Source organism: Pocillopora damicornis, chromosome 14 (assembly GCF_964200805.1).
Source record: "Pocillopora damicornis chromosome 14, jaPocDami1.2, whole genome shotgun sequence".
NCBI lineage: Eukaryota > Metazoa > Cnidaria > Anthozoa > Scleractinia > Pocilloporidae > Pocillopora > Pocillopora damicornis.
Genome location: NC_142683.1, coordinates 12,849,770 through 12,864,585, shown reverse-complemented (window position 1 = coordinate 12,864,585; position 14,816 = coordinate 12,849,770). Strand labels below are relative to the sequence as shown.

Here is a 14,816-nt window from a genome sequence, read left to right as displayed (position 1 = left end):
AACTGCGTGATTGTTGCTTCTGCCATCTTATCAATTCAAGATCTTTTTGAAAAGAATTAGATGCATCACAAAAATGTTAGGAAACTGGATGACAGAAATTGATAATTTAACTATGTAACTGACCCTCACTAGAATAGGAATGCTGTTGGTTGCTACCTATGAGTTATCGTATGTTCGTTTGCCACAATTTCCTTTTGAAGGCATCTGCTGGTTTAAGAATGGCCTATGTTTCATCGTCCGACGTGGGCGATACCACATTTTCTTCGCCAAAGAAAACTATCGATGGGAAATACGCCATAAATTGATTGTAAACCAATGGTTCGAAGCCACTGTCACCTGGAAACCTCAAGAGGGTCTAAAATTTTATGTCAACGGTAATCTGGTAGCATCACATAAGAATCCAATGCAAATGAGCGTTTCCCCTGACCATGAACCGTTCAAGCTTCTCATAGCTTCAAAGGAGAATGGAGGTGGGTGGAGCAGAGCGACTTCTATTGATGATGTCGCGGTTTGGGGAATGGCGATGACCAAAGAGCAAATTAAACGCAAGTCTGAAGGTTTGTTTATAGTTTTCACAACCGCAAGCTTTCATTGAACGTATTCCCTCCTTTTCAAAACTCTTATCTGCCAATTGTCATGGAGACTAATCAGTTCAGGACAAATGTATTAGTATTGGCAGTTTGTCAAAGAAAACTTAAAGGTTTCTTACAGACTGATATTCCATCGGGTAGAAGGTCTCATACTACCGAGGAGAGTATAGAGCGCTTCTCGCTCGAGTTCCATAACAAGAAGTAGATAAAGTAAAAACATGCACACTGCTTCGAGCGAGAGAATGGAAATGAAAATATCATGATCGGCTTCAGTTTTTCTGCTAAAACCTACTAAACATGTTGAATTAAATAGCTGTCTACTTGCTATTTAATCTACTCTTGATATCATCATTCTACTGTTCCTAGTTCATTTCGACTTTGACGATAACTCTAGAGACTGGAAATCTTTACTAGATGGCACCAGTTCCTGGAAACTACACCAAGGATGCACTAAAACGTCGGGTACAGGGCCATGCGACGATGTTTCTAGAGGAGGTATCATGTACACTTGTTTGTTTACTTCTTTGTTCTTGCTTGTTTTTTGTTGCTGTTGTTGTCGTTTTTGTTTCAGATAATTTCCAGCTTTATCTGATTACGTTTTTCCACTCCTCTACTAAATCTCGCAGTTTTCGATTGTGCTGCTTTTAACTAGCTTGGAACGGGCCATATTTTACCGTGCATCGAAGCATTGAATGGCTTGCGTTTGGAGGGATTTTATCTATTGTATGGCAAAAGCCAAACAGCGAGGGGAACAAAACGTAAACGTAGGAATTTTCTATAAAGCCTCCAAACTGATGCACACATTTATCTTGAACCTCAGTTAACTTTATTTTGTTTCAAACGGTCAATACCAGTATAGTCAGGGAGGCAACGTCTTGACTGTCACAGGGAAACAAAATAAGGGCTCACTTTCCTTACCATGAAAAATGTAAAATTTGCATAACAGAATGAAGCAAAAAAACAACGACAGATTTCGCTCGGTGCGAGCTGTCTCTTCATGAGGATCAATCGGTACCATATAATTGACTTCGTTCAGTGTGTTACAACTGGTTTCTTTGTTTATTTGTTGTCTACAGGTCGCTATATTTATTTTGATGCCTCGCAATCTAAAGGAAAAGCCAGGTTTTCTACTCCCTACAGTATCCACTCTCATACGTGTCTGAAATTTCATTATCATATGACTGGTATGCATACAGGGAGGCTAAATGTTTATACGACAGATATCAGGGGTAAAGAACAATTGCTGTGGAGGCTCTTTGGAGAACAGGACAATATATGGAGAGAGGCCAGTATCCCAGTCAACGGTATTCATCAACAATATCAGGTACATTTTTTCGATTGTTACACTATGAAAGTGTTAACCACTGACCAATTAGGCCTTAGCTCAATTTTGGCCATTGCTTTTACCTGTTTAGAAAGCAGTTAAGATACTAAACGTACTCTCATTGGTCGATAGTGGCGTTTAGATGAGAGCATTTGAATGCGGTTGATAGGTTTTTTAGATAAATTTCTCATAAAAACGAGTGACAGGACTTTTCCTGTAGACCATTTGCCCAGACGAAGGGCTAACGCTCTAAACATCCAAACGTCAACTTTAAAAAAATTTTCCGGTGGCCAAATTATATTTTCCTGTCTAGCTTCACTGAAACACAAGGGGTGTTGAGAGAGTTCGAGAAAGTCCTGCTAGCCCACGACTGCCCATTGAGTTCGAAAAATTGTCCAGAAGTCTCCCAAATTTTGTGAGTCTAACATAAGCCGACCTGAATATAGATATTTCAACAAGTGCGTATATTCCGTCTTAGGTCATTTTTGAAGCGGTTGGTGGTCCAGATCACTTAGGAGATTTAGCAATAGATCAGATTGTGTTTACCAGAGAGTCGTGTGTCTTCTCGCCTTTTTCAGCAATGCCCCAGAATTCGTATCGCTCAGGAGTGGGTAAGTCACGTGTTGCTCTATTTTCACTGCATTTCTGATGTTTGCATCGTCTTATTTAGTGAGATTATGTTCTGGGAACGAAGAACCTCCTAAAAGTTGACTTTCTCCTAACAAGTGGTAGCTCAGTTAATAGTAGCGCCCGAGTATTATCTTTAAGACTTGGGTACGAATCCCTCAAAGCCTGAATTTCCTCAGGCTTTTCTCTTGCAATTCCTTCTATCGCTGCTCTTCAGTGAGGTTTCACTTTATCCTCTCTTTGTTTTTCTGTTCCATGGAAAATTCAAGATATTTTTTCATGTGAGAGTCAGCCTTCTAAACTAGAACTTCTTTTCCAAAGCGAAACTACTGAATCCCTGAAATAATGTATACTCAAGAACCCATGGCAGCTTATACAAAATTGTACGTAGGCTTGTCATGAAAATAAATAAAAATGGCCTAAAAATTCTGGCGTCTTTAACACACTTTTACTGTTCTCGTGATTTCATTTTTCGTAGTTATCACCTCCTCTATAGTTTCAATGGACACTATTTACCATCAATATCTTGGTTTGATGGTGGAAGAAGAAGGTTATGGCTCTTCCCGTTGGATTCCTTGTTATCGCGCTCTTGATAATGGCTGGAACGTTTCTACCTTTCACAGGCTCTGTGACGATAAAGGTCCTACCATGACCATAATCAAAAAAAGAAATAACGTGTTTGGGGGCTTTACTGAACGAAGATGGAGTGAAGGTACTTCATGAAGATTTTTTTTTTGGCCCTCTTTTAAAAAAGTAATTGTTGAATCATTTTTAGAGCAATTAAAAATATACCAAAAAAGCACCCAAAGAAGCTAATGTAGTATGAGATGAGACCACTGAGCCTATAAGACCTTCAGGCTGTCAGCCTGTGCCCTCACTGCCAGAGAACTACTCCCATTTCCAATTTCTAGGGGGAGGTTATGAGCACTGTTATTCCCCTTGGATGGGATGCAAGTCCCGCGTAACCTCCCAGCATTTATCCACTCCTTGGTGGAGAGAGATACTAATGGAATAAACTAAATGACCACTAAATGACCGCCATTAAACTCTCGCGTTGCAATGTTGTACTCTATTATTGTGGTGTCATTGTAACAAAATATGTTTACGTTATGAATTTTCAGGCCAGGACAATGACCACTCCAGTTACGATTTCCATTTTTGGCGCAAAAACGTTGCGGACTGTGTCAAAACCGCTATACTACCTCTCACGTCATCGCCAATTTCTAGTTTCACAGCCTCGTTTTGGATTAAAACCTCAGTTAAGTCACCATTAATAGTGTTCTCTATTAAGCAAACAGGCAGCCGCATGCATTTAAAACTGGATTCTACCGACTCATTCTCTCTTTGTTGGATCATTTCCGTTGGTAAATGCAAGTAAGTTGAAATTCCCTCATTGTTGTTTTTTTTTTTTGGATAACGTGACATGGCGAATTGTCCGAATTGTAGCAGCGACAGGGTCATATATTGTGTCGTAGCTCTTGAGTTTGAGACATCACTCTCCCAATGATTTCCTACACCCAAGGATATTAATAGGTACCAGTGAGTTGCCAGAGAAACCCAGCTAAATGTTGTTTAGTTGTGGTCTAACAACAGGGAAGGGAGAGTAGAAATATTTCTGGCTTCTGTATGTATGCAAACTGGGATACACGGCGACAGCTACGTATGTTGCTGTTTTGTGCCGACAAAAAATTTTAGCTGTTCTTTCATGAAAAAAGTTTCAGAATACGTCAATAATATGCCACAATTTCTACGTTACGCGGGCGTGCGATATCGTTTTTTTTCCTTTCCACATGAAGCCTTGCGTTTGACTTGCATCTATCTCATTTTTCACTCCTTTTTTGCAGTACCAACAAAGGCAGCATCCCCTTTGTGATTAACGATGGCTCTTGGCATCATATCACGGTTGTATGGCATGGCAGTTCAAAATCGTGGACGTTATTCGTAGATGGTGTGAACCGAGGAAGACAAACTAAAAACAATTGGAACGAATCCCTTGTGTTAAGCTCGGCTACTCTATTTATCGGAAGGAAGCCGAACAAAGATTCATCCAAGCTATTTTCTGGCAGAATTACTCAGTTTAACATGTGGGACCATGAGTTGGAGGAAGAAAAGATCACAATGTTAGCACGCGGTTGTAAAAGTGAACCGGGGAATATGATCCAGTGGAGCAACCTTAGGAGCAAAGTTGAGGGAGAGCTGAGGATTGTGGAGCCGTCTTCGTGTACGTATTCAGGATCCTATTCGCACCTTGTGCTGTTAACCAGTTTTACTGTGCCCCTTTGCTATTTCTCATAAACAGCCATTTCTACCAGCTACAACTCCAGGATGATCCATTTTTACCCCTAAAAGATATCACATTCAATATTGTTCCCTCGAGAAGCTTCTACCAATAGATAATTTCAATTAATCAGCCATTATCCTTAATCCTTTCATTAAAACTGTTGGTTCCCTTTGACAGTAATCCCTGTATTATATAAGATTTCTCTCCCCTAAACAGGGAATCCCTTCGGGTGGGCCACCCTGGGATATTCCGTCAAAGTAAGTTGCCTGAGGTTGCTACGATCTTTCTGAAGTAACCGACAAACCTCATCTACATGATTTGTAAACAACTATTCCATTTATAGGAAACATTTTAGTATTTCCCCGAAATTCAAAAATTCTGATAAGCAGGATACTTTTGTTTTTCGCCTTTTTCCCGTAATGGCATTGACATACATACTCCCAAGTACTATTGTACATATACTTTCATACTAAGTAATGGTATTTCATTGATCCTTTAATGAAACTCTTTCTCCCTTGAAGGGGTAGAGTAAGAATTTGATTCCAAAAATTCAGGAAACCTCCAAGCTTAGGGGAAAAAGATGAAATTAGCGTAACAGTAAACGGCCTTTCCCCATAAATCCATATGGCGCAATGTTCACGCCTTTGTAGGCCAGCAAAAGTCGGACAGCTGTAGGGTTAAGGCACATATCAATCTCCGTGTACAGGTTCGTCCTCGAACTACAGAACGGACACCAAAGCGTTCATCTTCTTATTAAACTACACATCTGATAGGACCCTCTTCAAAAAAAAAGTAAGCGAAGAATCATCGGCCTTTGCAATCTACAGCTCACCGTTCACTGGTCCAACCTTCGGAGAGTCTCCGTTTGATTTTCAGATAGGAATCCATGGCGACGTGAAGCAAGGGACGAGTCAACACGCTGTTTCTTACAAAGGAGATGGAAACTTTAACGGATCCAAACTGGAAACTCTACTTGCTGGGGCGTCAAATTTTAATGTTAACGATGTGGAGGTGTTATTTATAGCTCAGGGAGGTAGGGTTTCTGATGGATTTTGACTCCGTCTTTTAAACTGCTAATGATTGATCATGGCATAATTACATAGGGAGCACATGCATAAGAATAGTCCTTCACTGGCGCCGACATGTACTCTGGGAGCAGACTGAGATTAATGATTTTGTCAGTCTATTCTATAATGCCCCGATTTAAAAATTTTAGGCCTGGTTTTTCTCCATGGGTTCAAGCTAACAACATGTTTTCTTGAGCTACCCACATTTCAAACTGTCCTTCAACATTGCATTGCTTTTTCGTCCAATAAAAGGGAAATATTTTTCTTATTAAGTCACACGTGTAAATCAAGTGAGGCCAGGTATGCTACGATAATTTAGTTTACCGAGCCTTCGCCGATCTACGTCATCATCAGGGAATATAGATGGAAGTGAAGAGTATATTGGGCGAGGTGTTAGGCTAAATAAGAGGGGCTCAGCAGACAACAGGACAGGACAATGGCAGGTGCCGGTGTGTGGAAAGAATAGATAATGGTAAGATTTTAACTAGTTCGTCAAGATAAGAGAAATATTCCCTCTTTGGTCATGAACGCGAGATAATGTAAGCGAGGTTGTACTTTCTAGTAATTTATTATTCATGTAGTTTTTCATCGTTTTTCTTAAAGCGTCCCTGTGCTCTGATCATTGTCCAGTTTACCATTATTGTGACGAAATAACAGGCATTTGTCAATGTACAAACAAGGATCCTGAATTATGTCAACTCGGTAAGTAAGTGAGAGAAAGTGAGTGGAATCAGAAATACTTATCGTATTCACAGTTTTACTGGTCAGTACTTTTTAGTTTTTGTTGTTTTGGTTTTTTGGCTTTTCAATATGTTGTCGTGGCGAGAAAGGTTTGTTTACATGCATATAATAGAACTGAGATTAGTGAAGATGACAGTGATCATTACGGTTATGAACACTACCTATCAAAAAAGGATCCAGTCTTACATTGCGTTGCCACTGTTGTCATTTGGAAACTTTTAATCATGCATTATGCCTATATTTGTATGGGAGTTTGGATTTTGTTTACAAATTTTTGGATAAACGATTTTTCATCCTAAGTTGATCATTAATGATAGCGCAAGCAAAGACCAAATACCCTGCATCTGAAAATAAGCTTCGAGCTAATATTTCGAAGGTTCAACGTCACGTGGAGTGTTATTACCATCATCTTTATCGTTTCTATGCATCGTTACTGAAATTTGTCAATTTATCTTGTCGTTTCAGTAAAGTTTTACGAGAATTCTTCCCATCTGTGGTTGCTTGAATCAGTGGAAGATATCAAAGATCTCCGCGCACCTGGCTGGGGGCAAATTAAGGGAGGAGTTAGTTTTTCTGGCGATGGCTTGGTGACAGATGGAGTCAACGGTGAGGTGCTACTGAACCATGAGGGAGACACTTGCGCAACAAAGTCTGCTTATGCCAATTGTGATGATCCTGGTTTCACCGTATCGTTGTCATTAAAGCCTTGGTACAAAACCGACGGAGCGCGACAGACTTTTTTCAAATCCCGCGGCAAGTTCATTGTTTATCAGGAAAGAGGGAAGAAATCCTTGATTATCCGTGTGCAGGGTAGTGCTCAGTATTGTCTGAAAGAAATAGCGATGCCTGAAAAAATCTGGTCTCATTTGGCTTTCACGTACAAACCATCTGGGCCAAAAACACTTACAATTTATAGGAACGGGAAAAGAATCGATGAATTTGTCAGAGATGAAGGTTGTGAAATGGACGGGAAGCCAGAGTTTTCTTCGTCTAATATGTCATTGGGCTCTGAAGGAGGAGTGTTCGCCAAGGCTCATTATTTTCTCATTGCCATTTGGAGACAGGTTTTGTCTCAAGAAAGAATAGCACAGATTTATCGCCGCATCCAAGGTGAGAGGATCTCTTTCTACCCCAATAAATACTCTATTTTATTTTTGATATTTCTTTATAATTTGTTTCTTTGTTTTATCTTGGTGCTCTCGAAGAATGCTGATTTTTTGTTTCGAAATAATATGAAATACTATGAATATTAATGGTCACAAGTACTAGTCATGCGAGTAATCTGATAATAATTTTTTACCTGAAAGCACCTGTGAGCAGCAGTGGTAGCCGTGATCGTATAGTGGTTAGTACATTGCGTTGTGGCCGCAATAACCCAGGTTCGAATCCTGGTCACGGCACTTCTTGTTTTTATATATAATACGATTATCATTTTCTGGTCTTTGTTTTCTATTAATTTTTTCATATATTTCCAGCTGCGGTTATGTCTTCCTTCGTTTTGATTTTTGATGTCATGTTTCTTAGTTCTGTCTTCGGTCTTTTCCATCTTTCTTCCCTGTACTGCTTTCAATTTTCGCTTGTGACATTGCATCAAAAACGAGAAAACCATGAAAAAATTAAAAGTTTATTTTCTTCTTCTTTTCCTAATTTCATTTTGATTTATGTAAATTTTTGTGCATTAAAAAGAACATTAAATAGCATAACAAGGAAACAGTCTTTTTTTTTTATCTTTGACTCTCTTTTTCTTAGCCCTGTGGTACTTCATTTCCTACCTACATTGTGGCTTTGGTGAACTGAGTCCTTTCATAACGAAACCTTTAATCCCAGGAATATTTCAAATAAAAGAAAATCAATAGTATTCTGAATAAAAAGAAAAGAAAAGAAAAAAAGAGAGAAATAACACAACAATCATATGCTATCTTAATCATTACTTTGTATGGATCCATCGAGGAAACATGCTTTTTAAGCTTTTAAATTTGTGGAATGAGGCAGTTGGGACGAAAATTTGCTACCTCTATTCTGTCAGCACGAAGTTTTCATTTTAGTAAACCAAAACATGGAAATAAATTATTCCGTGTCTAGCCAATGCCCATTATTAGATTCCTAACCCAAATTTCACTGCAGATTTGGTTCCGCTACGTTGCCGAGTTGTGGCTCGAATAAAAAATCAGCCTTGGAATGAAGATCTTACCTCACCAGAAACAGATCCATACAGATCAATGAAGAATTACATCATAAGCAATGTGAGTTGAACTAAAAACCGCCCCATTCTAAATTAAAGAGCCTCGTACCTCGTGAAAGTGTTGTTACTTAGCAACAATTTGTATGGTTATCTACTCGCTTTTATCAAAAGAATTTAAAGCTAATGCAATCTTGCACATGCCGCTTAGAAAACATTACGTTATGCATAAAAGTGCAACGCAGAAGCTTTCATTTGAATCGTCACACAATGCACGGTTTTCCTATAATTCTATTTAATTCCCTATTTTATTTGTTCATAGGTCACCAGGTTTTATGAGGGAGTCCGGGTTTCTGTTAACGTAAACGAATTTAGGTTCGTATGGCTTCTCTACACACACGTGTGCATGCCATTTACTTATTTGAATAGGTACAACTTTAAATTTTGGCTAGTACAAGGAGGCTGCCGGCTAGGATAGGGTAAACAGGATTAATTCTGTACTCGAGCCAAGTGGCCCTCCAGGTTTCCCTCGCATGAAGCGGCTACTTGGAGCACTACTCCCACTTGGTTGGAATGCTAGTCCAAATTTTGGCGAATAGAAGGGGTCTGCCGGCCAGGATACTGATACTTTTATTTTTCCATGTAGGAACGGTAGCGTGATTGTAGATTTCACCATCGTTTATAACATTAGCGACTACAGATGGATTGAAAAACTTAAACAGAGCATATCATCCACGGGTCTTCTGTACAACATGCCTCTGGAGCTGGAAGAACTTACAGCTGAAAACGGTTAACAGTTGTATTAGTCAACTCAAAATTCCTGTAAAATTTTACTTTAGAGGTAGAAGGTCGAAGTGTGCTAATGTTTTAACGCCTTGGGGCTAACCTGCTCTATTTGTCGCCTCTTATGTCACGAAGCATAGCTTACATTGATATACATTTTGCGGCATTTTAAAATTACAGCTGATGAAAGTGCTTCAACAGACAAAATAAAAAGGAAAGAGATGACAACAGGCCATTGAGTATTAAAAATAACAACTTATTGAACCAAGAAAATGCGAGCAACTTGCTAGCTTGCCATTAGCTATAATAGTGCATCCGATTGGATGAGGTGGTAGAACGAGTGTTTTTGACCAATCCAAGAGCAGTTGAGAGAAACTGATGCAACGCCAGCAACAATAGATTTAAAATAGTTCAAGTAACTACAATTTAAAATAATTTAACTCCGACAGCGATAGTTTGATGCAGAACATTATATCCTTTCGTCAAGACGATATCACTTATAAATCACTTTTCGAAAGCATGAAAGAAGTAGATATTGTGTTCTAAAACTTTTGACTTGGATTACGCTGACTTTTTTCATGGACCGGCACTCAATTCAACGTGGCAGAAATGTGAAGAAATTATAATCAGCAGTATCACTAGCTTTACATTTTCTTTCTTCAGTTCCAGAAGTTGCCCCTACAAATGTAAGCGTGTTTCTTGTGGAAGATACAAGAATTCACATCAGATGGAACAATCTTAGCCTCCCACCGAGTATTTCCGCCATATTCCAGGGCTATAAGGTTTTCATCAGACCAGCGGGAAGCGCAGACGTCATAGTTACCACCGTAAATGACCTCGTTAACTTCGTTACTATAGAAGGACTAGAACCATTGGTAACGTATAACCTAACTGTGGCTGGATACACACAGAGTGGAGTTGGAAGGGAAAGCGAGAGTCTTTCTGTAACCACCACTTTAGGTAGAGTAATAAGTTTGGGGCTACGCTGTGCGCGTTTGAGCTCTGCTATTAATCAAATTATCCTTTCCCAATTATCTTAAATCATTTGTTTCGCTATTTAGATTTCCTTTAAACGTTTGGCCCCTAAGAGTGACTGGCTTCAAATTTCTCCTTTCAATATCACCTTAGAATCAAATATAAGGAATAAGGGAAATGATCACAAATTTTAAAGAAGTTCCTGAGTGTCCAACACATTTTCCCTGTCAAAACCATGGGAAATGTAAGTAGAACAGTGGGGAGAATATGAACACTAATACTACGGTGTAAAGGGTGAACGTGGGGAAGTTGTCGGTATTGTCCACTGTTCTTTATAAATGGTCCTCAAAGATGGCCCATGATCACACTTGGTTGTAGTATTTCGATTCCCTCAGCATGAATGGTCTGAATGTTTCGTGTTCAGGGTGCTCTTTCAATGAACGAAAAAATGTGCTCTGCTCGATATAAAACTCAACATATCCCAAAATACACATGTACTTACCACTTTTTTTTTTTACGAATAGATATGGGGAATACGAGTGACGTTAAATACTTCACAACAGCGGGGCGTAAGTAAACCTGAACTGATCGTATGGGCAGCTCGAATTAGCTCTTTGCGCTGCGAATTAGAATGTCAAAGCCCTGAATTACAAAACATTGCTAAATTTTGTTTCCGCTTGCGTCAGTATAGTTAACAATCCTCGCTCAAACGCGCGTTCAATATGCGATGGTATATAGCCAGGTTCGTTCTCTTCCCCTCTCCCGGCCAACAAACTATATTTCTATGCTGGAAAATAAGATCCTGTCTCCCTCTCCCCTCCCTTTCCTTGAGATTCATTCCCTACTCTTCCGAATGCCTTTAAAAAACATTGATGGGCGCACTGCATCCTTTTGTTAAATGATCTTTCCCTTAAATAATGCAAGGGCGAATATCAAAGGCTGTTTTGAAATCATAAATAATTGACTCCCGAAACTTTTCTTACGCTTCAACTCATGAAATCCCTACTTGTACAGAATGTCAAAGGGAGCATCTCCTGGGGTTCTCTTTGTTAAAGATGGACACCAAGCTCATCAGCCGATAACAGCTACCTCTTTAATCAGGGCAGTTTTGATATACAACGGGGTTTTGATAAAATGAAATAAAAAAACAAGGAGCTCCTTAGAAAGAAATTCAAAAGTAACGGAGAAGCGCAATTATGAAAGAACGTGTATCAGTCATGGTAAAATAGGACATTCAAGCTTTTGGCTGATCTTCTAAAACCTCTAGAATTGAGTTGCTTTACGATAAGGCCTCATTGGTGCGAAGGGTAAGCTAATGTCATTCTCTAGTTTAATATATATCCAGTGCTAGTTTTTTAAAGAACTTATTTATAGATATCGTCATCTGCTTTTTGAAAAATTAGGCCTTGGTATCTATACATTCCCTTTTATAACTTTCTTCCAGTAATGCGCTTTCCACCGATCGATGTGGTATGCCGCAATACCAGTTCCACTTCTATCGAGGTAAAGTGGGAGCCACCGTCTGCCGAAGTCAACAGCCTCGAAATTATTGGTTACGAGTTACATTTCAGGCCTCGCGGCCGTGTATCTGAGCTGTGGAGGACCTTCCGTACATGCAAAAGTATCTTGAATGCCACGGTAACATCATTGGAGAAATTTATGGAATACGACATCAGGGTGGCTACCTTCGACACAAATGAGCGCGGAAATTTTAGCAAAATTGTAAGGTGCTTTACGGATGAGGACGGTGAGTAAATATTTCATTGTTTTGCATATCGGTTCAAGTGACGCGTGTATTGCTTTTTTATCTCCCTTTTTTTGTTCAGTTTATTTTGCCATTGATTATATGCTGGTTTATTCACTCGTTAGCTTCGTCGCCCTTTGGCCGTTTTATTGCATATCATTTTTCTTCGTTCCTTTGTTCCTCCTTTAAAACTTGTTTATTTATTTCTTTCACCGTTTTTTTTTTCTTTCAGTTCCACTTGGTAGCCCTGTTAACATTTCAGCTCAAAACACAAGCTCTACAAGTATAAAAATCAGTTGGAAACCAGTCTCCGAAACTTTACGTCTTGGAATAATCAGCAAATATGTATTCAACATAACAAACTTATTGACAGGTGACCTAAGAACGGTAGTATTTGATGGATCAAGCTTGAGCGGTGAAGTAAGAAATTTGTCCAAGTTTCAAGAATACAGCATCCAAGGAGCTGCAGTTAACAGTAAAGGCCAATCAAATTTCACGAGTGCGATAACATGTCGCACGAGCGAAGATAGTAAGAGTGCTTCATTATTCAGAATCTACTTTAAGGAACCATACCCACTTGGTGACTAATGCGAAGAGAAAAAAAAAATTCCCTCCTAACACAAAATGAACAATAACCACCATGAAGACAGGAGGCTGAGCTCTCTAGCGTTAAAAAAAAAAAAAAAAGGAAAAAACAGTGGGGAGCAAGATATGATCAGTTTTACAAACCATAATCTTCCTCTGACGCCAGAAGTATTTCATTAATCTTAAATGTCCAAAAAAAGAACAAATTTGAATTTCTGACTTCTTTATCTTTAAATTTCAAGCCCCAGACATCCCGCCGGCAAACGTGACCGGGTACAACATAAGTTCTACGTCAATTGCGGTCGAGTTCCAAATCTACTCTGCTGAGCAACTCAACGGAATCATCCGCCATTATGTCTTAAAGATTTTTAAAGCCAATGCAGTGAATTCTACCGTGCGAACAGAGTTCTTTCCCACTCAGACAAAGAGAAAACAAAGAGAAGTCTCCAACACCACTTATAGTGTCAGGGTAACACTGGAGGATTTGGAAGAATACACCATGTATTCCATGCAAGCAGCCTTTTTTACTATCAAAAAAGGACCATATAGTGCTGTTTTCAATGTCTCTACGGATGAAGGAGGTATGATTAACTATGATGAAAATGTACAGTAGCTGTCTCTTGCCGGTACAGTGACACCAATCGAATTATTGTCATTTATTTTATTACTTATCTATTCTTTATCATATGCATTCAACTTCCCAGTTCAAAGCTTTGATGAGTACTATCCTCTCAGACCCTTAGATCCCTTAGAGTGACAATATGTAATAAAATAAATGACAACGAGAATCAGGGAAATGATCACCAACTAAAGAGGTTCTTGATTGTCAAAATGTATAGAGAACAGTATGGACAATATGCATATCGATGTTAAGGTCCGTTTCTTGTTAACAAAAGTCTTCAAAATTAACCCAGCTGTTGAAACATTGTTACCATTCACTACGCTACGTGTTGTCCTCACGCCCTCAACTAATCAAGTAACAAAATAAAACCAACTACATCGTAGTCACCCGCCTTTTCCTACGCTTCACGCAGTCAACTTGTTTTCGCTTATGTTCTCATTGCCTTCTTTTTATGGTGTTATCAGTTATTCTGAAATGCCCTTGTGTTTATTGTGTTTTTGGTTTGACGACACACTATCAAACTGAGCTCTGTATGAACGTGGAGTGGAGGCAAACGGCTCATCGTATAGTGAGGCAAGCATATTCCAACCTAATTTTATTCTCATGTTGTCGCAGTTCTTAAAGCTCCTCCCTATCGATTAACGGCATCCAATAGCAGTTCATCGAGCATCATGGTTCGATGGGAGCTTTTAACGCCAGCAAGTGTTCCTGGGATTTTACTGGGTTATGTGCTGCGGATAGAAAAAGCTGACGATTCAGATACATCAAACTTCACAGTATTTAAAATCGACCCCTTAATCAACCAAAAGAACGTGACAGAGTTAGAAGTTTATACACTGTACATTATATATGTAGCGGGATATACACGGAAAGGAAATGGTTCCTTTCGTGCGGCACAGAGCTGGACAGACGAGGGAGGTCAGTATAGTGCGACTCATAGATGAAATTGTTAGAATGACTGATCTGCTTATTATTGAACTGACAAATTACGGTCGTTTCAGCTACAGTTCGTTTCGCCTACCATCTGTTCGCCTACGTCCTAAACCCCGCACCATGACAATCATTGTATAAAACAGTTGATTCAATTGAAACAAAAATTGATGATATTCGAAAATTATCGCATGAAAATTTGATATCACAACAATGAATTCTTTAGTATAGGCCGCTCAAGTCGCAAGTCTGCACACATAACGCCTTAACTGTTCTCTACATTTTTAATTTATAAAGTCCCACCTCCTTTGGTATAGGTCGCCCGAGTCACAAGTAAACACAAAGCCGTAAACGGTGGTTTATTTCAT

General features: G+C 39.2%; 1 protein-coding gene and 1 non-coding gene across 2 annotated transcripts in view; both read left to right on the top strand.

Moving 5' to 3' along the window:
* Positions 1-14,816, top strand: part of LOC113664428 (uncharacterized) — a 49,417-nt gene that overhangs the window by 25,960 nt on the left and 8,641 nt on the right. Inside the window, exons 19-36 of the mRNA XM_089194882.1 lie at positions 201-557; positions 957-1,085; positions 1,667-1,914; positions 2,393-2,525; positions 3,020-3,253; positions 3,663-3,915; positions 4,338-4,762; positions 5,529-5,855; positions 6,493-6,591; positions 7,096-7,740; positions 8,755-8,873; positions 9,132-9,184; positions 9,456-9,598; positions 10,256-10,627; positions 12,012-12,314; positions 12,544-12,840; positions 13,139-13,477; positions 14,134-14,436. Of these exons, the coding sequence (XP_089051008.1) occupies positions 201-557; positions 957-1,085; positions 1,667-1,914; positions 2,393-2,525; positions 3,020-3,253; positions 3,663-3,915; positions 4,338-4,762; positions 5,529-5,855; positions 6,493-6,591; positions 7,096-7,740; positions 8,755-8,873; positions 9,132-9,184; positions 9,456-9,598; positions 10,256-10,627; positions 12,012-12,314; positions 12,544-12,840; positions 13,139-13,477; positions 14,134-14,436 (4,779 nt within the window). The remainder of the gene's footprint in view (positions 1-200; positions 558-956; positions 1,086-1,666; positions 1,915-2,392; positions 2,526-3,019; positions 3,254-3,662; positions 3,916-4,337; positions 4,763-5,528; positions 5,856-6,492; positions 6,592-7,095; positions 7,741-8,754; positions 8,874-9,131; positions 9,185-9,455; positions 9,599-10,255; positions 10,628-12,011; positions 12,315-12,543; positions 12,841-13,138; positions 13,478-14,133; positions 14,437-14,816) is intronic.
* Trnah-gug (transfer RNA histidin (anticodon GUG)) lies at positions 7,959-8,030 on the top strand. The gene has a single exon. It is a non-coding gene; the product is annotated as a tRNA-His (tRNA).